Source organism: Ischnura elegans, chromosome 12 (genome assembly GCF_921293095.1).
Source record: "Ischnura elegans chromosome 12, ioIscEleg1.1, whole genome shotgun sequence".
Classification (NCBI taxonomy): Eukaryota; Metazoa; Arthropoda; class Insecta; order Odonata; family Coenagrionidae; genus Ischnura; species Ischnura elegans.
Genome location: NC_060257.1, coordinates 42,856,152 through 42,880,989, shown reverse-complemented (window position 1 = coordinate 42,880,989; position 24,838 = coordinate 42,856,152). Strand labels below are relative to the sequence as shown.

General features: G+C 38.3%; 2 protein-coding genes across 2 annotated transcripts; one reads left to right on the top strand and one right to left on the bottom strand.

Moving 5' to 3' along the window:
- Positions 1-11,139: 11,139 nt before the first annotated feature.
- On the bottom strand, positions 11,140-15,693 carry LOC124169234 (ATP synthase subunit d, mitochondrial). Its single transcript, XM_046547777.1, has 4 exons — positions 15,500-15,693; positions 15,204-15,372; positions 14,986-15,123; positions 11,140-11,592 (listed from the first exon to the last, which is right to left on the bottom strand). Exons 1-4 carry the CDS (start codon positions 15,619-15,621, stop codon positions 11,500-11,502), a joined length of 522 nt encoding a protein of 173 aa, XP_046403733.1. The 5' UTR covers positions 15,622-15,693; the 3' UTR covers positions 11,140-11,499.
- Positions 15,694-22,890: 7,197 nt separating this feature from the next.
- LOC124168939 lies at positions 22,891-24,470 on the top strand. The gene is made up of 2 exons (XM_046547353.1): positions 22,891-23,017; positions 23,141-24,470. The coding sequence occupies exon 2, from the start codon at positions 23,142-23,144 to the stop codon at positions 24,210-24,212; it is 1,071 nt and encodes a 356-aa protein (XP_046403309.1). The 5' UTR covers positions 22,891-23,017; position 23,141; the 3' UTR covers positions 24,213-24,470.
- Positions 24,471-24,838: the final 368 nt, after the last annotated feature.

The following is a 24,838-nucleotide window of genomic DNA, read 5'->3' as shown; positions in this document are numbered from 1 at the left end:
GAAATACGAAATATAAAAACACTATTATTTTCCTACACAAAAGAAAACGAAATATTAAAAAATCGTGAATTTACAAAATATCTTTAACAAGTGACGTTTTTTCGATTATGAAAAGTGTTAAAGTTAGTTTAAAACCCATTGCTTAGTAGCCCGGTCTTTTTTTATTTTCCCCCTGTTTTTCAACCCCCCCCCCCCCCCTCGAACAATCCTGGCTACGCCATTGGCTTTGACCCCCACGTAATGGCACCTTGAGGAGTGATTGAAAGAATATTCAGTTGGTGCTAATTTTATTTCATATCACTGAAAAAGAAATGATGTCGCATTCAGGGATGATTACGTGCGACAATGAACGAGATGGTGTGAATATATTCAACACAGTAGACATGGTGACATTACGATTTTCCTTCTTCCTTACGAGTTGCCTCTGCGACAGTTTAGCCTGCGAGAGTCATTTAGGACATCGTCCTTCATTACAACCACACGAATGTAATCAATCACAGGCAACAATCCCTTCTTCAACAGTTTTAATTGAAAATTCACCTCATATATTTTAACACTGATGCCACAAATGCATATCAATTCAGTGTCCCGTCATGTATTACCAAGCGGTAGAGATAAAAATAATAATAGCGATATGTTGACAAAAATGCATTATGAAATAATGCCAATGAGCCAATTTTCAGCCAAAGAAGACCTCAGCTCTTTATATATACTGATAAAACACTCCCTAATAAAAATTCTATAACGTCGACATATTTTCTGAATGATGAGCACTTGTTAATTGCATGACTCAGGATTTACTTATCTTGATAGTGACACAACATTAACTATTTGTACTAGAAATATTGAAAAATAAGAAAAACTTTTTTTTGACAAAGGTACCAGATGATATTAAAATTAATTAAAAATTACCTTCTGAATATATCCTCGGAACGAAAATCTCAAATCGGGTTACAAGGAACACTTTGCCACTCACTGCAATCCACTGAAAATTCTTTGATGCAATATTGTACGCGTAAATATCCGAGACCGCTTTACCACACTATAAAAATTCACTACAATACAGAAATACAGCTTAAATTAATTATTTTGTCCACTCTGCCGAAGACAAACTATTTCAAACTAAATTGGACCGTGGCATTTACGCAACAAGAGCGGTAATTCGAATTAATTAAGGAGTTTCGTTGAAATTAATATTGTCTAATGCTAAGCAGCCTATAAATTGTACTTCATATTTCATCTATTAAAACCCATTGAGATGTAAATATGAATACAAACTATGCACATGTATGCCTTATGTGGTAATGTATGTGTATAGTTTTACTTCTCATTCTGAGTTTTTATCAGCATTCAAATGCAAATAAAAATTCAGGATGTGAGGTAAAAGTAGTGAACAGCATAAATCCAGCTAACAGTTTATATGAAAAAATTACAAATTGACCAATAGAAAACCTAAATCGCGACCTAAAATGCTGAATACCAAGTATAATTTTTTAAATGTTGTCAAAAAAATATAGTCTATTATTTACCTACCAGTGAATTGTGCTATCTTTCATCAATTAAAAATCATTTTCATTAAGGTGTAAATATGAATCACCCTCACTCACTGATTCAACATTAAGGTTGGTTTGGTTAGGTGAGGATACAGCTCACTCCACACTGAGCCTCATGCTTGTGACTTTCGCACTTTCATATGAATAGTGTATGCTAAAAAAAGTTGTTTGAATTGCTGTGCCGGAGAATTGAGAGACAGGAACGAAAAAATTGCTGTATCTTTGTTTTTAATGTAATTATTTTGAAGAGTAATGTACATGGAAATATATTTTACGAACTTATTCATCAATATGTAAAATAATGTACAGAAAAAATTCTTGTTGATTGAATAAACATCTAAATATTGTATTTCAAAATGCAGCCTTTCATATTCCCTGGTGAAAGCAGGCTAATAGATAGTACAAGGCATTGAGGTGAAATGTAAACATGGCAACAATTAAAACAAGGTATGTAATTTGAATACTATCATATTTTGGTTCATTCAGAGGAGGGCTTTCAAATCATTTTTAAATCTCTGTTTTGTCCTTGCCTAATCTTGAAAATTGTTAATCTTTGGGTACATAATCATGTACGATTGCTTAGGTGGCAGTCCTGAGGCGTTAAAAGCATTGTGTAAATATTAAGACATTTAACTGATGAGAGAAATTTCTATAAAAAATATTGTCTAATGGCTACTCTGAAATTTGCCTCATTAGAATATGATAATAATAAGCCACTTAAAGTGTCACCTTTTCATGAGAGGTTTTGTGACCAACTGGTGACAGGGGCGCAGCTAAGAATTAAGGCTGGTGGGTGTTTGAGGCACAACTGAGTATGGGTGTATCACATACCCGCCAGGGTAAGTGGGAGTGGCGGGGGTCCCTCCTCCGGAAAATTTTAAGATTAATGGTTCAAAATGACTAGTTTTACCGCTTTATGAGAGATATTTGATTAATCCTAACACTATTCTATAAGTAATACTAATCCATTAAGTAAAATGGATTAAAATTAAAAATTTCTCTGAGTTCTGGGGGGGGGGGTTTATCCCCCAAACCCCCCCCCTCGCTGCGCCACTGACTGGTGATGCATGCTGGGGTGAATGCAGTAGTGGGTGGCACTTAGGATTCAGGGACCCCTGATCAAAAATTTTTGTGGAGTCCCTACATAAGCTACGTTTGTATAAATGGAAAATGAAGTACATATTTAATCCTTTCGCGCCGGACATCAGGTGGAGCCGATGGGCATTTTATACACAGAACACCTAACATCAAGTATAGCTGTTGCGGATTTTTTAATGCAAACAACCGGACGTCCGCTCTAGCCAACGCAAGGGAGGGAAAGTGACCGCTGAGGTAGCAATTGCCGGATGCATTCAGGCCGGGCCTGAGATCCAGCTTAGCAAGTCCTTGGGCAACTAAGCCCGATCCTCCCACTTATTTATGATCATCGTCACCACAGGAATCCATTGGGAAGTGATTATATTGTCAGTAGTTTTTTCAATGATATATATCTTTATATATTTTTAGATATATTTCAATATATATTTTGTTGCATGCTACAATTTTTTTACTCTTTGAAATGAATTCTTTGCTTTGTTCTCGGTGTGAGCGAGTTTTAAACAAAATTTTAGCATTAAAAATATAACAGACTTCTAGACTTGTAATCTTAGTATCTTATCTTCACTAACTTTGTCATTATTAATGCTAGAAATCCGTTTACAATTCCACAATGCTTAACATTTTTTCGTAATTTCTTTTAGAAGATTAAATTATTGAAAATCAAATGCAATATTCAGTTGAAAAAAAACACTGGTAACTCATTAAGTTGACCATGGATTCATGCTAAGATTGGGTTAGAAGTTCTTAGCCAGTGGTCGGGGTAAGGACTGGGCTAGATCAGTGGTGGGTTGAGCTAGGTCCCAAATCTAAGGGACAAAAACACCAGGGTAACCCCACCCCAAAAAAGAGCTCCGTACAGAGAGGTTTAAAATATGCTCATGCAACTCATAGTATGGAAAACTTTTTCCAAATGTTGGCTCCAGCAGGGAAGGGTTAATAAAGTATTACAAGATTACAAAAATTTATTTAAACTAGTTATTATTTTTTCTCTGCTCGTCACAGGGGCCCCCCACACCCTTATCGCAGCCACTAGGTGAATACGAGGTGTGTTCAAAAAATATCACGACTTTTGTGTTTTTTCAAAAATTATTTCTTTATTCATGAATATCTATGAGTTCTTGCCACAGGGTAGAACGGTCAATAAGGAATATTACCTGCAAGTTATGCGCAATTTGCGCGAAGCAATCCGCCAGAAACGCCCGGATTTGTGGAAGAACAAAAATTGGCTTTTGCACCACGATAACGCCCCTGCTCACACATCGTTGCTTGTGCGCGACTTTTTGGCCAAAAACAACACACTAATGATGCCGCAGCCACCGTATTCCCCAGATCTGGCCCCCTGTGACTTTTTCTTGTTCCCTAAACTGAAGAGACCCATGAAAGGACGACGTTACACTACGATTGACGAGATAAAGACGGCATCGAAGGAGGAGCTGAACAAGATAAAAAAAAATGATTTTTTGAAGTGCTTCGAAGATTGGAAAAACCGTTGGCACAAGTGTATAATATCTCATGGGGATTACTTTGAAGGGGACAAAATAGATATTCATGAATAAATAAATAATTTTTGAAAAAACACAAAAGTCGCGATATTTTTTGAACACACCTCGTATGTGCCATCATAGTATATTTAGAATATTCTGGACGTCTGGTAACCCTATAGATGTACATATTATTAGAGTTATTTCTCAGAGGAGTTGCCATAGCATTTAGACTAAACCATTCAGTTGTAATATGTAGCTAGATCATAAGTCTTCCACTCTGTGAGGAAAAATTTACCAAGTAGACTACTAGAGCTTCTTTTCTGCTTGGATGGGCTGGGATGGGTAAAAGACCTTTGTAATCCCCTCTTGATCCTTTTTCCAAAGGCCCATAGTGGGGGCTCAACTCAAAAAGGGATTAACCAGTGGAAATTTGGATAATTTTGTATAATTATTTTATCAGCAAAAATCTATGAAACAAGTAAAATATGAAGTTTTATTCTAATGTTTTCTCTAACACGATACCGCGTACCATGGATACTGTTTGATATTTACCCAAATTGGTAAAAACTCGCCAACACCAGCAATATTTGCAACTAACTTCTCGCATCCAGTCACCAGAGTGCATTGAGAGGATAAAGGATGGACAGTCTAGTACCTTAAGGGAAATTGAAAGCGATTGCTAACAAGGGAAGAAGGAATTTATTTGGGTTGCCATTTGTACCATTTATGAAAGGAATGAGTTTGAATCATAAATACAAGGTTGGCCTGGGAGAATGTGTAAAAAAAGGTGGTCAATCATACAAGTACTAATATACTTGTTCATATACATATGTTTCCCAGAGCTGAAAGGTTAATGGCCAACTGTGCCAGCCACCAATGAATGATCAACTAGACTGATATCATTATGAATAAAAACTTTTGGGCTATGTTGCAGCATCAATGACTTTTTTGATTGACACGGCAACATAGCCCAAAAGTTTTTATTCATATAATGACGAGCACCCGCGAAAGTTTTAATGAAGAATTAGACTGATGTCGTTTATAAAGGCCAGCAGGTCCCCTACTGGTACCTGTAACCCTAACCTTGATGGGCTCCAAGATTGTGACCCCAGGTGCCAATTTCAAGTCCTCAAAAAAAATTTCAATTCAGGCACTCTCTCCTAAGTTTAAAGTGATATAACATGAAAGTTGCCACCCACTTTTCGTGTGTTCATGATGCCATCAGAGATCTGGTTAATAAACTCAATGAGGGAATGAATTATTTACAAGAGAGTACAGAAAAATGAGGACCAGATTTTCGAATGGGCTAGCTAGATTTCAACCTAGGGCCTCAAAATGGAGGGAAGCCCAGGTACATTCACTCTATATTCTTGACTTTTTTTACTTGATATCAATTCCACATATTTTATAACAGTTAGTACCATTTAGTACAGCATGTTTCATTTAACATATTGACATACATAACGGTAATGACATATTTTATTATCTTTCATGTAAGCTTAAAAATGGGTGGTAAAGGGCCTCTCACGTGGAATAGCATACAGTCTCTTTTCATCTAAATCTGGTCCTGAGAACAATGAACCATACAAGACCAAGGGTCGGATTTACCCAAAGTTACGCTATAGGCACCTCTCCATTGAGCGCCCCTCCTCACTTGAGCCTCACCCCCTCCCCGATTTTTATGATAAAGCTCGCATGAGGTAACAGTAGGCGTTCCCTGGACTGTGATGCCCCTAGGCACCTGCCTAATTTAAAGCCCATAAGGTAATTGCCTTACGGTAAATACGGGCCTGACGAGACCCATACACAAGGCCAAGTATTAGCTGAGATATAGTGGTGCACAAGTCATAGATCATTTCTTCATCAACTTATTCGTGATCAATTTTTTGTTGCGAATAGTTTGAGAAGTATGCAATGAATTGAGAAACAGAAAAATGCAGTGTCTTTATTTGTCAAAATCTATCACAATGAGCAATAAAAGAAAAGTGTGAAAGAGCCCATAGCAGTGGCGTAGTCTGGAATTTCAATCGTGGGGGGAGAAAGGTTCCAAAACCCTGGGGGGAAAATTTTTGAAAAACAGGGTACACACTAAGTAATGGGTTTTAAACTAATTTTAACACTTTGCATAATCGAAAAAACTTCATTTGTTAAATATGTAAATATTTTGTAAATTCATGATTTTTCAATATTTTGTTTTCTTTTATGATGGAAAATAATTGTTAAACTCGTGCGTAGGTTTCCGCGGCGTTGTTCACGATGACTGCTAATTTTCGGGTTCTCCAGGTTCCATTAACAGGGACAACAGCTACCCAATCAGCAACGTGTGGAAGAGAGTGCTGACCAATCAGCGCACAGGGGGAGATCGGCCAGTGCTACATAAGGCAGCAAAAAATGAAAACTTCTCACCTTCGACCTGAAGACGAAAGCAGGATGGCTTTCGAAACTGTAGTCAACCATAAACGACAGATGTGGCTGGAGAACCCAAAAATTAGCAGTCATCGAAAATAATTGTTTTTATATTTTGGGGGGGGGGGGAACTCCTGGACCCCTCCTGGAACTTCTGGACCCCTCCCTGGCTACGCCACTGGCACATAGTCCCTTGACCCAAAGACCCTGGCATAACCGATGGGTTTCTTGATTCATTAACTTCCTTGACACATTTACTGCAGAGCTGAATCTCCCTTGCCATGTTTAGACTGTTGTAGGACCCATCCGTGAGTCATTTATAGTTTCATCTTCTTTCCCAGAGTTGGCACTGCACTAGAGGGCTTTTTGCCAATGGAAGTGGGTAGAGGGGAAGTGGAGGAACATGGGACAGCCGTCGTTTGGGCCCACCAATTTTTATTTAACACTTAAATTTCTTTAGAAGTGAAATATTACTGTTTTTTTATTACAAGTCATTATTTAAATTTTATTTCTGAATTTTTTTCTAATGAATGTATCAATTACACATTTTGATGCAACAAAATTGATAGAAGTGTATTTCGACTATCAAGTCTTTTGTTAACCAGTGCTGGAATGGCATTCCAGCACGATAACACCACTGATGCTGGTGGTTTAAAAACATTAGCTGCTGCACGGCTCACTGGCAGGTCATACCCAACTTCCTCCCTACTTAATAGCAAATTTAATGTTTTCATTCATTTTGCAGCTGTAGTCATTCAAGAAAATGTGAAGTTAGATACATAAAACTAGTATTTCTACTATTCAGTGTAAGATATGTCATGCAGCCACAAGTTAGGCCAGAGGAACTGGTGGGGATTACCACACACCTGTCCTGGCCAGTCAACCCCTGATATTAGTGAAAGAAATAAAGCCAAGTAGTGCCAAGTCAGGGCTACCCCTACCCAGTCAGCCAGGATAGCAACAAAATACACATCTTGCTACTCAAATACAGCAAATTTCTGCAAGTTAACCTTTTCCCTACTAAAGACGAAAATATGCATCTGGATGTTTCTTGACCCAGAAAATGAAAGCAGCAAATTTTCGTCAGAGATTTTCCTTTGCAGGTGAACGAATGGCGAATATGTAAGTTTCCTAGCTCTCCCCCTTTTACGATGATCCCAAGTGTGCGATGTCTCCCACACAGAAAATAAACATCTATTAGATATCTAATAGATATCTACAGATAGATAAATAGTTATCTAATAGACATCTATCATAGATATCTATTAGATATATTATTGTCAAAATAGCAGCAGTTCTAATAGATATCTACGGTAGATGTCTATTAGACATCTACTGTAGATGTCTATTAGATGTCTACTGTAGTTGTCTATTAGATATTTAATTATCTGTTTTATACTTATCTATATCTATAAAAACTTTCCTCATGCCTATGCTTGATGCAATTAACATTAATGAAAAAATTGTCGCCGTATGATCAAAATGAAAACTACAAAAAAAATACCGCGACATGGCATTGCACTTGTGTTCCCCACTCCGTAGCCAAACGCGCTCACCACTACACCAGCAGATCTTGTTGAGGGAATTGTGCTTTTTTGAAATATTATAACAATTGTTAAAATAACACTCGGAAATAAATTAATTACAGCCAAACTAAGGCCCATTCAATGGAATCATACATCTATTCATAGATGAAAATAGACAATATATAGGTAGATACAGTTGGCATAGTCGCCACGCATCGTTCTACGCGTCGCAAAATTTTTTAAGTCCGCCATCACTCCAGTAAGGAACAAAAAAATTTGTCCCTAAATCAAATGTTATATCGCTTCCATAGCTCATGAATCGCGTTTTAAAACGCACTTTCGGAGAGGTATCCAAAATCGCCCCTTGTCACCTGCACATCTTATAGATGTCTAATAGACATCTACTAGATATACATCTATTCATAGATGAAAATAGACAATATATAGATATCTATTTTCCGTGTGGGAGATGTCTAATAGGCAACTATTATATATACATCTACCCGTAGATAAAAATAGACAAAATATAGATACAGTTGGCATAGTCGCCAGGCATGGTTCTACGCGTCGCAAAATTTTTTAAGTCCGTAATCACTCGAGTAAGGGACCAAAAAAATGTCCCGTAATCAAATGTTAAATCGCTTCCATAGCTCAAGAATCGCGTTTTAAAACACACTTTCGGAGATGGATCCAAAACCAGCCATTGTCACCTGCACATCTAATAGATGTCTTATAGGCATCTATTAGATATACATCTATCCGTAGATGAAAATAGACAAAATATAGATATCTATTTTCCGTGTGGGCTTTGTTTCGGGACCCAACACAGCGGAGCTTAGGCTTTACCTTCAAAATCCGGGAGCAGGTAACCGGGCCCCTCGTCTCATAATACCCCCTTAGCGGTAAGGGACCGTGGTCATACAATTGTTTATCCAGTCATTTAGCAAAATAAACATTTGTTCCTTTCTCAAAAAATATATACTAAGAATTGAATTATTTATCTTTTGAGCAGCGTTTACAATTTTTAAATGAAAATCTACAATACATATCAACTGATATCAAAATTTCTGAATAAACATCAACATGGAAATTGTTGCTGCATTAAATGTGTTAATATTGACGGTAGAGCTTCGTTCATAATTTGAAAATTCTCAGAATAAAACAAGGAATTCAATTTGAAGTCTCCAACTTACATTTTAGCAACAACTATCCATATCGATGGCTAAAATCGAACAACACATGTCTCAAAAATAGCAACTTTTCAGGAGAGCAAAAAAACTTTTTACTTGCACACTGAAATAAAATACCAAAAGTTTGTAAAACTGAAAAAGAGGCATTCACTTGCAAACAAAGAATTGTTTTTTGCTTGTATGTATTTTATTTTTAAAATGTTATTACACTTTGTTTAAGATACCTGTGTCAAACCGGCCGGATTTGAGATACTTATTGTTTTAACTTAGCCATCGATATAGCTAATTCATAAAAACAAAGTATGATTGACCACGAACCAATGCCGCTGGTAGGGATATAAACCCCGAACGGAGGGAGCCCAACTACCCTCGGAGTCCCCGCTGGGAAGGGTCGAAAAAGGTTGGTGCTGAGAGTGTGTGATTATCCGAGAGACACTTATTAATGAATATCCTGCAAAAATGCTCCCTACGGAGAGCACGGAAGTGTCTCTTGGGGCACAGTACTAGTACACACAAGTACACAAAGGAGAGAACTCCAACGTCTCGAAAGGGTTAAAGCCGATTTTCATCTCTTTGATGCGACTCTGCTGATTTTACCTGACAGTGACCTTATTTCCTGACATTTCGATGTCTTATCTCACTGGTATGAACCATATCGTTTACACAGAGCACACCCAGAATCATCTAGAAACAGGGGTCACCATAGGCTATAGAATAATAGCACAGGTATCCCTCCTTTAACACGGTTTTCGCGATAATATTACTACCAAGATTGCCCTCCATTTGTTCAAGCAATCTCCCTCATTCACCTCAAATAAGGAACACACCAAAGCAAAAATATTTTACCTTCATAAGCATGGGAAGAGCAAAAAAAAAACTATTCAATGTGTTTATGAAGTCCTTGGTTCTACAAAAGATACATACATAATTGTCACTTGGATATTTGATCACTGGGCCATATCAACTGTATTGATGCCCATGGGCGTTTGTGAATGAGAGATGAAAAAGGAGGAAAAAATACTAAGCCTAGGAGTTGAAAGTACTTAGACACACTGAAGTTAGGAAATTCTAGAAACGCACACCTTACAACCATGGAAAATTCTACAAAAATGGAAGTTTGCCAATTTCTAAAGGTGGCCTTCAAGAATTTCAATGATATCCAGAGTTATTCATAATATAGTACACACCAAATTTTGTCGCATTAATTTTTATTCAAACCCTGAAATGCAAAAGTTATCAGAACTAGTAGGTAATGGTGGTCAATAATTTAAGAACACATCTCACAGTTGCTCTCCAAATGTATGCAGGTACGTAGCCCATTATTGTTTCAAGATTGAAAAGATATTTGGTGACATGTTACTCACCAAATATGTTGTTTTAAATAATACTGTCCTTAAGCAATATGACATTCAGGGAAGAATGAATTTTTAGTGAAAATGTCAGTTGAGAAAACACAGATACTTGTATGCATCAAATTCAATGACAAAACCAAGAAATGAAAGCGAAATGAACAGAAATATATTATTCATATAGTTGGGGGTGCATTGGCCACCAGTTAATTCATGTCCATTGCACATATCCAATTTGTACCTGCCTTTCTTCAAGGGTTTTAAAATTCCATATCTGACAGACTGTAACATGCCAGTTCATCTCCAAATGTGGAATGAGTAAGACTATGGTTTCACTAAAAAATAAAACCGGACTTGAAGAAATTGACAGGATATTTAGCTTCTGTGTAATACAACATGCATGAAAAGTACCTGCAAGCATTCAGAGAACATGAAGCCAATATCACAGAAATCTTTCAACTGACATCACTTGCAATCATTCTGCAAGAACACATTTTACCCACACCAATAGATGTAATAAAAAAACAAAAATATATATACTCAAGGTTATTTATTTACAGCAAAGAACACTAAGAACTTCAAAACACGATCACCCTCAGTTGATGAAATTATTCTTTCTCAAAGCTCCACTTTCAATTTAATGTGACTATCATGAGATATCTACATTAGTGCTGAGAAGATTCAGTTTCCCAACAGGCCCTTCTCATCACAGTTTGAATTCTTAACTGGGTGTAATTACATGTAATTAATTTTCATCTGTGGAAACTAAAAGTACAAAAGAGACCAGTGGACGAACTTCCCAAGTTGACATCACCAGCTCCCACCTTAAGTGCCCAAACAAGCCAAATATGAGCTTATTACATTTTGGTTCTACAAAAAGGCTAAATTCCTTCCTAGTGGGCACTGCCTTCTCCCCTCTGCTCCATTCCTGGCTGCTCCTCAGGAGTGTGGGGCCAAAAGGTTGGCCTCTTCTCTCCATCCAGAGCCTGATAAGAATAAAGTAATTTTCATTAGTAAAACAAGACGAGCGTGATGCGACCACTACCAGCGGGCTTCCCCCGCTCTTATCAATTCAGGTCAACAGAGGCATAGGCGCGTTTCTAATTTTAAAATGTACAAAAAAAAAGGCAGGGTCTTACGTACAAATTGGAAGTCAGGAATATTTACTGTTTTTTTTTTTAATTATTCAAAAACCAATTTTAGGAAACAATAGCAATATTTAGGAAGTAAGATATGCCATCGCATGTTCTCTGATAAATTCTGTGCATTTTGGTACCACATTTGTGGAGTTTGGTTGCGTATAAGTTGAGAAAAAGGTATCTATACAGTAGAAATAATATAGAAGATCGACCATTCCACTGTTAGCTCATTTGAGAGGAACATGCAAAACATTTAGTTTTTAGGAGAGGCCATTAGTTATTCCAAGGCAAATCATAGACTGAGTTCACCACAAAAAGTGCTGTTGTCTGTTGATGGCAACATTTCAAGAGCTATTCTTTATTCACTGGTTTTTATGCTCGCATGTTTTTCAGAAGGCGCTTGGAGCATATAACCAAGAGATGTAAAGATTGTTGCCGCCGATAAAATGTCACCATTGAGTCTCAAAATAAAAAAGAGATAGTGAGGATATTGGATTGAGAGACACCTGACCCGCAATTGGGAGATCCAGGTTCAAATCCAAACTCAAATAATTTTCTCACAGCCAAGTTCACCCTTGGTGTAAATAACTTTGCATTCGTGAGCGTGACGATCTATTAAGTGACTTTTAAAATACAGTGCATTAATTATTCCTCCTACCGTTCGCACAAGAAGCTGTAGGGAATGAGATTTCAGCCTGTTTGTGTGCCTACATTGTTCCACCTTGAAATAAGCAGAAAAACCCAGGCTCTTATGATAAATATGCCAACAAACACTCATACATACTATTGGAATATACCGGAAGCCTCAGATACAGCAAAATTGACAACTTATTAAGCAGGGTTCCCACACTAACAACATTATAAAATTCACGGTTTTTTCCAGGTTTTCACGGTCTAAATGTCATCAAATTCACGGTTTGTAGATAGTGAATTTTAGGCAGAAATATTGATCACGTAACAATCATCGGCCGCACGTTAACTAAAAATGTGACAAACGCAACAGATGCCTTGAATGCAAACGCAGCGATGAAAGTGCTATCTCTCATGACGTCAGCTATCGTGAGCAAAATTCATGTCTGGCAAAAGAGTGTGAGTGGGAAAATGAAGAGAGCAGGGTGGCAGGGAAGTGAAGAAGTGCCTGATTTTTTGCCAGGATTAACGTCTTCCAATCGCAGGCTTAAGGTCAATGTGCTGTCATGGCACACACGGACCAATTAATAGTTGCGCTTTCGAATACACGTGTGCAGGTAAATGCGTGGACATTGCCTGCACGTGAATGACCTTGAGACATGATTGAAATATCGTTTTTTTTTTCTTTTAACCCATCTATCGCTGTTCTACAATCAAGTTTGAGAGATTTTTAAGGTTTTATGACGAAATTCACGGCTATTTTCAGGTTTTTTCACGGTAGACAAAATTCACGGCTTATTCACGGTTTTATGGTTTTCACGGTTGAGTGGGAACCCTGTTAAGCATCCATACTTTAGGGAAACGAAAAAAAAGAGACTTTGACCAATATGGCAGAATAAGAAATGTTCAGCACTGGTAAACAGGGTTCTGCTGGCTTCACATTGAAGCGCAAATCCCCTCTCAAGAAACTTCAAAGGCACAAAGACTACCACTGGCTTCTTTTCAAGATGCTTGCAAGATTCCATATTTTAAAATCAGGGAGACCATTATGTCAACCCCTTGTCTTCAGAATTTCCAAAAGTTATAATGACCGACATGAAGTTTATATTCACATGCAAAAATATGGTTGCAACCTTAAAAAAAACATGTACCCATGCCCGTGAATTAGTAAAATGGAATCATAAAATCAGCTTACTGGAGGCATGGTAGGATTTAATTTAATAATTATGAAGGTAGAGAAAAAATTGAACCATTCAACAACATTTACATGTATATCTTTACACCAAGAACAATGAATCTGCTTGGGAAGAAACAAGCAGCACAAGTGAATAGTACAAGCTGTACTTGGGCAGCAGCGTGGTGCTAGGTGGAGCTCTGGCAGGGGGATCAGATTGCAAGGAACTTGATCTCATTTATGCAAGGAGATACATCCACATTATAGTATTGCCCTAAACGATTTCAATTTCATGCTTTTCATCAGAATAGTCTATTTTTCATACCCCACAAACCCAATTTTGGGTCCTTGGTGCATTGGGCCCCCGTTATTTTTTAAGTTATCTAATTTTTGTACGTGAATGTTATCGCCATTTTAAGACTAGGAAATTCTGAAAAATAAGAGACCACTCATGTCAATCTCGAATCCTCTGGCTTGTCCAGACATTTCCGACTAATTTCACACTACTACAAGGGAAATAATATTTCTTGGGTAGGTTGTACTTTTAAAGTTCTCAAATAGTACACTGACTCAATGTTAAATCCTACTTTGTCTAATATAAATGAAGTGAATTTTGAAGTAAAAGTGAAATCAATGACATGAATTTTGTGAACTCCTGATATTTCTAAGGGGTAGTGGTAACATTTGATAAAATTACTTTCAAAGGCTCCCTTTACTTTTATCATAGCAATAGGTTCAATAATCTTCAATTGATTTAACTGAGAGCAACCTTGAACTTCCACAATGAAGGGTTTCCATGATTTAAAAGAAATTATTCTGTTCAAGAAGTGATAAATGCACATGACCAAACTGCTTCCTATCTATTCCAAAAGCTGCTGAAAATGCCGAAGTTTGAAAGGGAATGTAGTAATTCCATTTTAGAGATAGGCACTGGTAATTGCTACTGAATTTTACTCAAATTCTACAGAACAATAATTCTTCGCAAAAGTCCAAGTCCAAGTATATTTCTCGTTGTTGTTTTCCGCAGTTCCCAGCTTTGCAGCTGTCTCCTGGGACTTCTTCGCAAAAGTGCTACGAGTTCTTTAATTTTTTTGTTCGTAAATCAGATTGGTTGTAAAAGTCGATTTGTAAATTATAAAAGCGGTTAAGAACAAATTTAACTAAAGGGAAAGTACCGTTATCCAGTCATTAGTGTTATTGGATTGTTTTTCCCTGTTTAATAAGGCAATTAATGAATTTGTTGACACATGGTCTAGTCTATCCAAGACGTATTTGTTGTCAAGAGGAAAAACCACAAACGATGTATAACCGAAAGGAATCAAAATGCACTCGGCCAAACTACCACAGACATTTTTAACACATGCTAAAAAATATGCACCCAGATATACAGACTGTCTACATCGCTAGCTGAGCAGGAACATTTGTATTAAACATACCAGTTCAGGATATGCATCCTTATAATCTTCCATAGTCATTTGATTAATGGGAAGGAGTGAGTTAAGGTGGTCCAATTCTTTCTGGTACTCAGTAATTCTGGTGTTCGATTCCGCAACAAATTTCTTAACTTCTGCCATCTGAAAATTCAACAGGATTAGTATTGAAAATATTCACACGTTTAAATCGAAATAAATAATAGTATTTCTTCATAACTCACCACTTCTTTCTCTTGAGCCTCGACTGAAGCAGTCATGGTATCTGGAGGGTAGGGAATCTGTATTGATTCGTACTGCTTTTGAAACGTATCAACCATTCCAGCAACTGGCACGGATTTCTTATAGTGAGCCCAGTCAATTTTCGGCAAGGCTGCAGGGTTCGCCATCACCCTAGTTAAATACATTTTAACTCTCAATAACAACATTCACGCTACTTTTAAATGATATTATACAAGGATAAGGACAAATAAATAAGAATATTACTAGTAAAACGAAAGTTAAAGTGGCAATCAATTACCTCCTCAAATAGTTGTCAGCCTTCGCCTTGAAAGCCACAAAATAGCTTTGCTGCTCAGGGTGAACTCTATCAAGCATTGCTTGCCAGTTTATGGAAGATTTGGTGATTCTTCTGGCAGCCATTTCTACTAAATTTTACAATTACACAACACCAGTCCAGTGCAGGATCCACCAAAATGGCAAAGACAATTTCCAAGATCGTCCAGTAGATGGTAGCAAGGTAGACTTTTTTAACATAACACGACCGTAATGCGTTATGAAGTGTTCCGGCGGTACTTCAAGCCATAGAGTTTACATTACTAAGGAGGCCCCACTAGGTGGCGGTAGCAGTCATAATTTGAACACGGGTCCCGCGCATTAATTCAAACTCCAACTTTTGCCACTAGTGGCGCGACCGACACTACCATCCCCTTCATTTGGCTTGTTGTCAGTGGCGGCTTATGAGTGATCGGCTGTTATCATCCTCTGTGAGCCGAGAATTTCACCGATTTTGGTGTTTTTTTTTAGTATTTCTCCACCAGTAAGATATTTACGAAATATCATGGGTAAATCTCGGTGTTTTGTGCCCGGATGCAGCTCCGGCTACGATTGGGAGCTGAGGGAAAATAAGCGGTTGGGGATACAGGACCATAGCAAGAATTTTTATCATACAGACTGTCCCAAGGGTCGTGTGTCATTTTTGACCAGTAATTTTAGTAGCTTTGCATGGAGCAATATTCATGAAAAATGTCACACTTATGGGGAAAGGTCCTAAGTTTTGTTGAGTGTAAGCAAAATTTTACAATTTTGACCTCACAAAGTAGGTCCAAACCAAAAATTTGAATTTGCCTTATGGGGTTTCAATGTTAAAAAAATCGAAATAGACAAAAGTGTGAATTTTATTGACCAACATGTAAATTCTTAGGTTTTCGGACACGAGAAAACCGAAAATAACACTTTTATTCACGAATATTCAACCGTTGACCCAGTAAGGTCACCGTCAAGGTCATAAGGGTGGCAAAAGGAATAGCATACCAACAAAGGTGTCGATCCATGGGTTTTGTAGGGTGCCCAAGTCATTGTTATGGTCCAAATACCCGTATTATTCACTAATTGACCTCCGAGGGTCACCACGGGGGTCAAAGGTCATAGAGTTAAAAGTCGGGCAATCATAAAAACCAAGGGGTCAAACCATAGGTTTTGAAGGGTGCCAAAGTCGGTTAGGGTGTTCGTAGATCCGTATTGTTGATTTTTTGACCTTCGAAGGTCACAATTGGGGTCAAAGGTCATAGAGTCAAACGTCAAGCAATCATGACAACCAAGGTGTCAAACCATAGGTTTTGAAGGGTGCCAAAGTCGGTTAGGCTGTTCGTAGATCCGTATTGTTGATTTTTTGACCTCCGAAGGTCACAATTGGGGTCAAAGGTCTTAGAGTCAAACGTCAAGCCATCATGACAACCAAGGTGTCAAACCATAGGTTTTGAAGGGTGCCAAAGTCGGTTAGGCTGTTCGTACATCCGTATTGTTGATATTTTGACCTCCGAAGGTCATAATGGGGGTCAAGGGTCATAGAGTTAAATCGGCCCACCATGACAGCAAAAGAGTGTAACAATGTGTTTTAAAGGGTGCCCAAGTCAGTTTTGCTGTTTTTAAATCCATATTGTCGACTTTTTATTACCAGCGAGGGTTACAATGGGGTCAGAGGTCATAGAGGTATGTTTTTAAATAATAGGAAAACTAATGTCCCCAACCAAAGGTTGTTCGTCGTGATGGCTCGACGTTTGACTCTATGACCTTTGACCCCAATTGTGACCTTCGGATGTCAAAAAATCAACAATACGGATCTACGAACAGCCTAACCGACTTTGGCACCCTTCAAAACCTATGGTTTGACCCCTTGGTTTTTATGATTGCCCGACTTTTAACTCTATGACCTTTGACCCCCGTGGTGACCCTCGGAGGTCAATTAGTGAATAATACGGGTATTTGGACAATAACAATGACTTGGGCACCCTACAAAACCCATGGATCGACACCTTTGTTGGTATGCTATTCCATTTGCCACCCTTATGACCTTGACGGTGACCTTACTGGGTCAACGGTTGAATATTCGTAAATAAAAGTGTTATTTTCGGTTTTCTCGTGTCCGAAAACCTAAGAATTGACATATTGGTCAATGAAATTCACACTTTTGTCTATCTCGATTTTTTTAACATTGAAACCCCATAAGGCAAATTCAAATTTTTGGTTTGGACCTACTTTGTGAGGTCAAAATTGTAAAATTTTGCTGACACTCAACAAAACTTAGGACCTTTCCCCATAAGTGTGACAATTTTCATGAATATTGCTCCATGCAAAGTTAGTAAAATTACAGGTCAAAAATGACACACGACCCTTGGGACAGTCTGTATGATAAAAATTCTTGCTATGGTCCTAATACCGGATCTGACCCGTCCCCAAGTGTGCCTAGGTGGTCTGCTAATGATGTCAACGAGTGCTCTTCTTTATGAGCCGCGCAGGAATCATTTTTAATTCTCTAAAACATAGGTGCCGGAAGTTTAAAGACATGGTTGATATCTATGGGCCCTCAAACTTAATTCAGGCTAGGGAAAGTTAACAGCGTTTCCTTACCCACTTATTCTTCCCTTCTCTCAACGTGAATTAGCGTACCGATTTTGTGATTACGTACATTTTCACCACCAGGAAACTACTTAAACTCACGGTGATAGTTATATTTTCGTGGGCAGTTGACACGAACTTTATTTTTTAGCAATGAACGATTGAGACATGGATTCAAATTCGCCACAAAGCGTGCCTCTCGCGGCCATATTAGGGTGCCTTCACAGCTCCGCGTTGCGTCGACGCCACGAGAGCTCCCGCTCCGCCAGCAAATTTTGCCCTTCACAGCACTGCGTTGCGAAACGTGGATTCAAATTCGCCGCGTAGCGTGCCTCTTGTGGGCGTGCCGCTTTGGAACAACCGGGGCTGGCTACATCAGCGCCGCTATTTGATGCGACCGGTGGGAATCACAGGAACCAAGGGAGTGGAGAATCCTGTGTAGAGTATTTATGCTTCAAGCATTGAAGCTATGCAACAAAACGAGTCAGGTATTTATATTGAAATAATGCGTATTAATATACTGACACACTTATTATTATGCTGAATTAAATTAATTTCACTTCCCTGAAACCATCTATGCACCTAGGCATCGCAAGAAAAAGTGGAAAGCGCTTATTACCAAAATATTTTCACCTGAATGTCCGAGGATTCATTTTCACTGAATTCCTTGTATTTATATTTTGAGTAATATTTCCAGAATCCCCACATGGCCTCTCCCGTTCCTATCCTGGATCCGCCATTGATTCATCCCTCTTAGCGCCCTTTCAACATCCTTGCCCTACTTAGTACTCGCCCCAAGGTAGGACTGGGCAAAATACAGGCCGAGGAGTATTTGAAATACAAAATACCGCTCCAAATATATTTGAAATGCAAAATAAAAAATAACCTTGACTTGGGTATTCAAAAAAAACTAAAAAATAGTATATTAATTGCATTTTAGAATACATTTGTATGGAGATTATGATATCCTCCCATGGCACGTTGTGGATAGTTGCAAATATGAAGAAAACGATTCTAACGAAAACGAAGTATAGTCGCTCAAGAATAGTGTCACAGAAGTGTTATTAGATCTGCTGCAAAATTGTTTTACAAATGTATTTTTTTATTTCAGAATGGGAAAATACCAAAAACCTGTATTTGGAATACAAAATACAATATATTTTCAGGTTGTGTATTTGAAATACCAAATACAAATTACAAATGCATTTTAAATATGTATTTTAAAATACTTGGATTTGAAATACTGCCCAGGCTGAAGCCTTGGCCCCAAGCATGTCTCAAAAACCTCCTGTGTTTTCTTGTTTTTCTTTCTACCCACCACAGCGTGTGGCACCACTTATCAGACACAAACTGCAAGGTCGGTAAAAGGCTTTTACCGACCTTGACAAACTGCAGTCTTCCACAATGGATCTTTCCTATCTCATTTTTTGGAATTATAGTTTTAAATGATATATTGTACAACACGCATTACGTAGTGATATTGGTATTGACCTGAGAATGAATGAATGAACTACTCCAAACTTAAATGTGCACACATTTTTTAACAACACAAATAAAAGGAGCTTTATGTAGCTTCAATGGTAAAAAAAAACAGCGTGGAAGCTGCCATCCCTAAAAATTAAATACGAAGCAAGCCAGATAGAAAAAAAAATATAATTTTTGAAAAATTATCATTATGAATCCGATATGTAACACAAGAGAGAGTGCAGCTGCTCTTCTACATGTATGTGAAGGTGGGTACCAAAGTGGTCAATACGGGGACACTTTCTTAACTGCAGGAATTCCTGCCCATTTCACATTAATGGGAAAATTTAATTTAACGCCTGTAGCATGAGTATACTCAGTGGGGGGAAGCTTCCCCTCCTTAGAAGCAAAAATCGCAAAAGTCTTCAAGGGAAATCAGTGGCGGATACAGATGGGGGGCGCAGGGGGCACGCGCCCCCCCTTTGCGGGGCCACCCGTATTGCCAAACATAGCAGAACCATAATTTTAACTTTTTTATATCATAAGATGGCATTGTCTTGAATGTGTGTTAAATCACTTTAGTTAAAATTTCTGAAGCTCTGCATGTGACTTGATTATTTTTTATTGCGATAAAAGTAAAGGTAACTCAAGATGTCTTTTGCGCCCCCCCCTTGAATTTTCTCTGTATCCGCCACTGAGGGAAATCAAGAATGGATTGAAACGAAATTTTTCAAAATAAAATTCTTTTAACACAATAATTATGTATTAGTATAAGACATGGAACTAAAATATTTATTTTTCGAACAATCATTTTTAAAAACTAATAAAGTGCTGTCATAATTTTCTTTAAATGTTGGTTTCATTCACCTTTTCCACGCTAAAATGCTACAACTTGAGCGACCATAGCTTGCTCCCTCATAGTTTTGACCCTGGGTATGCCATTGAGCTCAGTGGCGCAGCGAGGGGGGGTTTTGGGCGATAAAACCCCCCCCAGGGCTCACAGAATTTTTAAAGTTAAATCCATTTTACTTAATTGGACTAATTTTACTTATAGAATAATGTAAGGATAATAAAAATATCCCTCAGAAGGCCGTAAAACTTACCATTTTGAACCATTTATTTTAAATTTTTCTGGGGGAGGGCCCCCCACAACTCCCGCTTCCCCTGGTGGGTATTCCACACCCCTAACTCCCTAGTAACCCTCCCTATTCCACACCCCACACTCCCTTTGCCGGCCTCGGTGGCGGCGGGGTAACGTTCTCGCCTGCCAAACAAGAGGTCGCGGGTTCGAGTCCCGCCTGGGTAGGTTTCCCCGGTCCAGGGCATGGTCGTTTGTGTACGTTTACTTGTCACATTTGTTGAACACCCCGGTGTAAAATGGCCAATAAGAGCTGTATCCAGTGGTTTGAGAATAAAATAAAATAGTATTAGTTGTACCTAAAACCCCCCCTAGCCTCAATTCCTAGCTGCGCCCTTGATTGAGCTTTAGTAATGTGGTGCGGAAGACAAGGGGAAACCACCATATTATCATTGTGAGGAGTCGCAGCTACTCCAATTTTTTAAATACAGTAGATTCCGGTTAATTGGGACACATCGGGAGTTGTGCACTTTGCCCCAATTAGGCGAACCATCCTGTATATATGGGCATAAAAAACTTTGAAATGGTATAAAGAAGACTAAAGAATATTTATAATGCAACATAAGTTCATTAATCTATTAATTTGATTAATAAATCAGGGAGTTTAGTTAATTTATTATCATTTTAAAGAATTAAAACAATTTAGCTAAAAAATTTTCCACAGCCTCGGGCGACGCTGAATGAATGTCTTTCACTAGTTCTATAAAAGAAAAGTCCTATCCTCTTGCGGATAATATAAAAACCAGAGATTTCAAAATAGGGTAAGAATAAGAGCATTTGTGAAAAATAAGAGTAAATCAAAGGAGGAAAATATAAAAAAATAGTACTCTGAAAACAAAAAATTTGAATTTCGTCGCGAGTATAGAATCTATGTCGCCGACTCATGGCCCAATAAAGCGGCATGCTGTCCCAATTATGCGGAGAATACTCTGGGGTATTCCTCTTTCGTGTTTTGTTTTTCAAGATCTGCCCAAATTAAGCGGCTGCCCCAAATAACCGGTGGACCCATTAAAAGGAATCTACTGTATCAGAAATTATGGAATTCTCTCAGTTATCCTTAAGACCTGTTTACACGATGCATTAACACGTATGAGTTAATGTACGTTTGCGTGAATGATTATTGTGGACCGGAACGGAACATATACGAATGCATGAACCAAATTAGAACAGGTTCTATTTTCTGTGCATGCATTCGCACAAGTTTGGTGGTTACACGGTGCATTTTGGCGTTCATACATTTAGACATTAACCCGTACATGTTAATGTACCGCGTAAACAGGCCTTTAGAAAAGAGAATAATATCAAGAAAAAATATTCAAATTGAGTGCAGTTTTTGATGAGATGCTGAAACATATTAGGCTTAAAAGTAGCTTACATTATTTTTCTTTCTGAAGTTAGACTAGTGCTCTTAAATTTGAAATGAGATATTACTACAACTGTTCAGAATGGTGAGTGGCCTTATCAACAGTCCAGTGCTCCTGGGCGGTATTGACTTGCCAGTGCCAAGGGGTCTTCCATCAATGTCCATCTTTCGCCAATGGTTCTTTTTTACATACTACGCCTATCACAGTGGGCTCTCCTGACTTCTCAGAACAGGTAGTGCTGCTGCTACGCACTTTAATTTCTTCAATGAATCTCCAGATTTATTCAGAAGAAAAGTTGGGATGTATGCAGAAATAGGTTCACATTTGCTTGGAAGCATTTGATTATTGTATAAATATTTTTGTAATAATTATTTGTCATGCATTTAATTTTTGTCCTTTGTTCTAGTTGTCGTTACTTTCTTCATCAGTTCAAATTTGGTGCTACCCGTTGAAATAAATAAATAAATAAATAAACAACCAGAACAACTTTGAAAACATAATGACATGGGGAAAAAAATATATGTTCATTCGTTTAAATTTAGCGCCTTCAAAAACAACTCCTACATATAGGCAATAATTTTAACACCTATGATATTCGTCATACCAACCCAAAATATTGAACCAATTATTACTGCCCTGTTATGTGACGCTAATTTTGCTATTGTGTACTAATATGAGAATTAATTTTACAAGAAGTTGGTAAAAGAATGTAGAATGCATAAAAAATTATATTACGGTTAATATTGTACAGTCAAGTACAGCCGTCGACGGTCCATCCAAATTGTTATGTTGGTTGTTCTTTTATATACTGGGCTTACGGTAACATCATGGGATACAATATTTGAGCTAATTTTACGGTGTTATTGTTGACTGTGGTTGAATGAAGGGCTTCCGTGGACCTGCGCCAGTGATTACTGAAATGTTTAATTGCCGTTGACTTTGAATTATTATTCAGGTAATCAATAAATAATGATGAAGTGTACATTCGTAGAGTTAATATTCATTTCCTGTGAAAGATGGATAACTGTTGACGAGTCGCCATGCAGCATGCCTAATTTCAAATGCCCCCTTGTTCTAGCATGGCCGGAAAGAAATTCTACGTTTCTCCTGAAACATTCACCGACTTCCTCCTTGGGAGGGATGTAAGTGCTCGCAGTATAGACATGAAAGGAGCTGCGCATCCAATATTTAAGGAAGCAGCAGGGGTGTTTCTTGGAGCTGATGATGATGATAGTTGCAGAGCCGTTCATGCCTACTGGGTAAGCAGAGGACAGGACATTGTCAGGATCCTTAAGTACGACACGAATATCGAGCGCAAGAAAGAAGCTAGGTTACGGTATTTCCTTGAAATGATGGGACTAAAATTGGTCAAGAGGTCGGAGATTCTGAGTGGTTCAGCCTGTTCAACGAAAGACTCTGGCGTCACAGAGGTAGTATCGCAAGAGAAGGTGGAAGATTCTCATGATTCTCGCCGCAATAAAAACGTTTCATCTGGTAAATGTGACTTTACCGTATCCTCATCTCAATGTACCTCAGGAGCGTTGCCTGAAGTTGTTGCCATGGAGGTCGAGGTACCAGTGTGTGAAATTGAACGTATGGCTGAGTACGGAGATGATTCTATTAATGATTCGAATCATTCTGAAGGCGAAAGGGAACAGGAATCCCACTCTGTAAACCCTGTGGAAAAGAAAGAGGAAGACTATACATGGAAGAAAGAAGGGGATTTTTTCCTAAGTTATACTGAGTGGCGTGGAATTTTTCAAAAGGAACTTAAATTGAGTCGAAAGTGGACTGCTTTGATCAGTAAGAAGTTTTCCACCATCAATGGTTCGTGCGTGATCCAGTTCCAGGGTTACCATTTCAATAAGCAACGCAGAAAAGAGATCCCTTTTCTGATGATGCGAGGTTATTGTGCTCATGTATCCTGCAAAAGATTTCGTGTGGCGATGAGCTCTCCTCCAACTGAGAAAGAGAATGCTTGTTTAGGTGTTTGGAGTCAGGGCGTTGAGAGGCATGATGAAGGAAAAAGGTGGAGACCTCTGACTGCATTAGATCGTTTGAATGAAAAGAAAGCCCAGGCTCGTGAATTGGCACGCAGAATCCAGCTAGAGAAGATGAAGGAGGCTGGCCAAACAAATTACGAATTGTGATGAACAGGTCGTAAAGAGCTCATAAATGTTGAGAAGAATGCGTTGCAAAGTTGTCAGGGAGGAAAAAGTGTTATGAAATCCTATATAATGTCTAGAGACTGCTGATTTTGCTCAATAGTGGAGTATAACTTTTACGCATCCTTATTCAGTCCACGTTGTCTGATGTGTTTTGGATGAAGAAACTACCAATACTGCTAGCGTTTCTCATGTGTAGTTGTGGAGGTGCTATTATTTAATACAATAAAATATTAAATCTGAGATAGCTTTAAGGTTTTTCTAACTGTTCCTATCTATCCTGTTGCATCACTCTAACCTCTGAATCGTTGATTTCGGTGATGGAAACACTGTAGGTTGAAGGACTGGGGGCTGTCATACATAACCACGGCTTTTCTTCACATGGTACCGTAAGTATTACAGCTTTAGCAAGTATGTGCTCTTAAAACCATTAACAGAATGGGTAAAATTCTTCAACGAAGTTGAAATCATTAAAAAATTTCCATCGGCGATGAGAAATGCAGATGAATCATTTCAACCTCTTAATCAGCTGTTCTTACACGATCCCTTGACCCATGCAAATAGAAAGCGTGAAAAATGCTCGAATAGCCTCCCCGAATTGTAACCGTGCA

Excerpts from the sequence above, each read along its gene's own strand:
- LOC124169234 (XM_046547777.1), bottom strand. The coding sequence starts at position 15,621 with ATGGCTGCCAGAAGAATCACCAAATCTTCCATAAACTGGCAAGCAATG. Across the intron at positions 15,124-15,203 it reads AGGCTCAAGAGAAAGAAGTG|ATGGCAGAAGTTAAGAAATT; the intron begins GTGAGTTATGAA and ends TTGAATTTTCAG. Across the intron at positions 11,593-14,985 it reads AGGATGCATATCCTGAACTG|GCTCTGGATGGAGAGAAGAG; the intron begins GTATGTTTAATA and ends TATTCTTATCAG.
- LOC124168939 (XM_046547353.1), top strand. The coding sequence starts at position 23,142 with ATGGCCGGAAAGAAATTCTACGTTTCTCCTGAAACATTCACCGACTTC.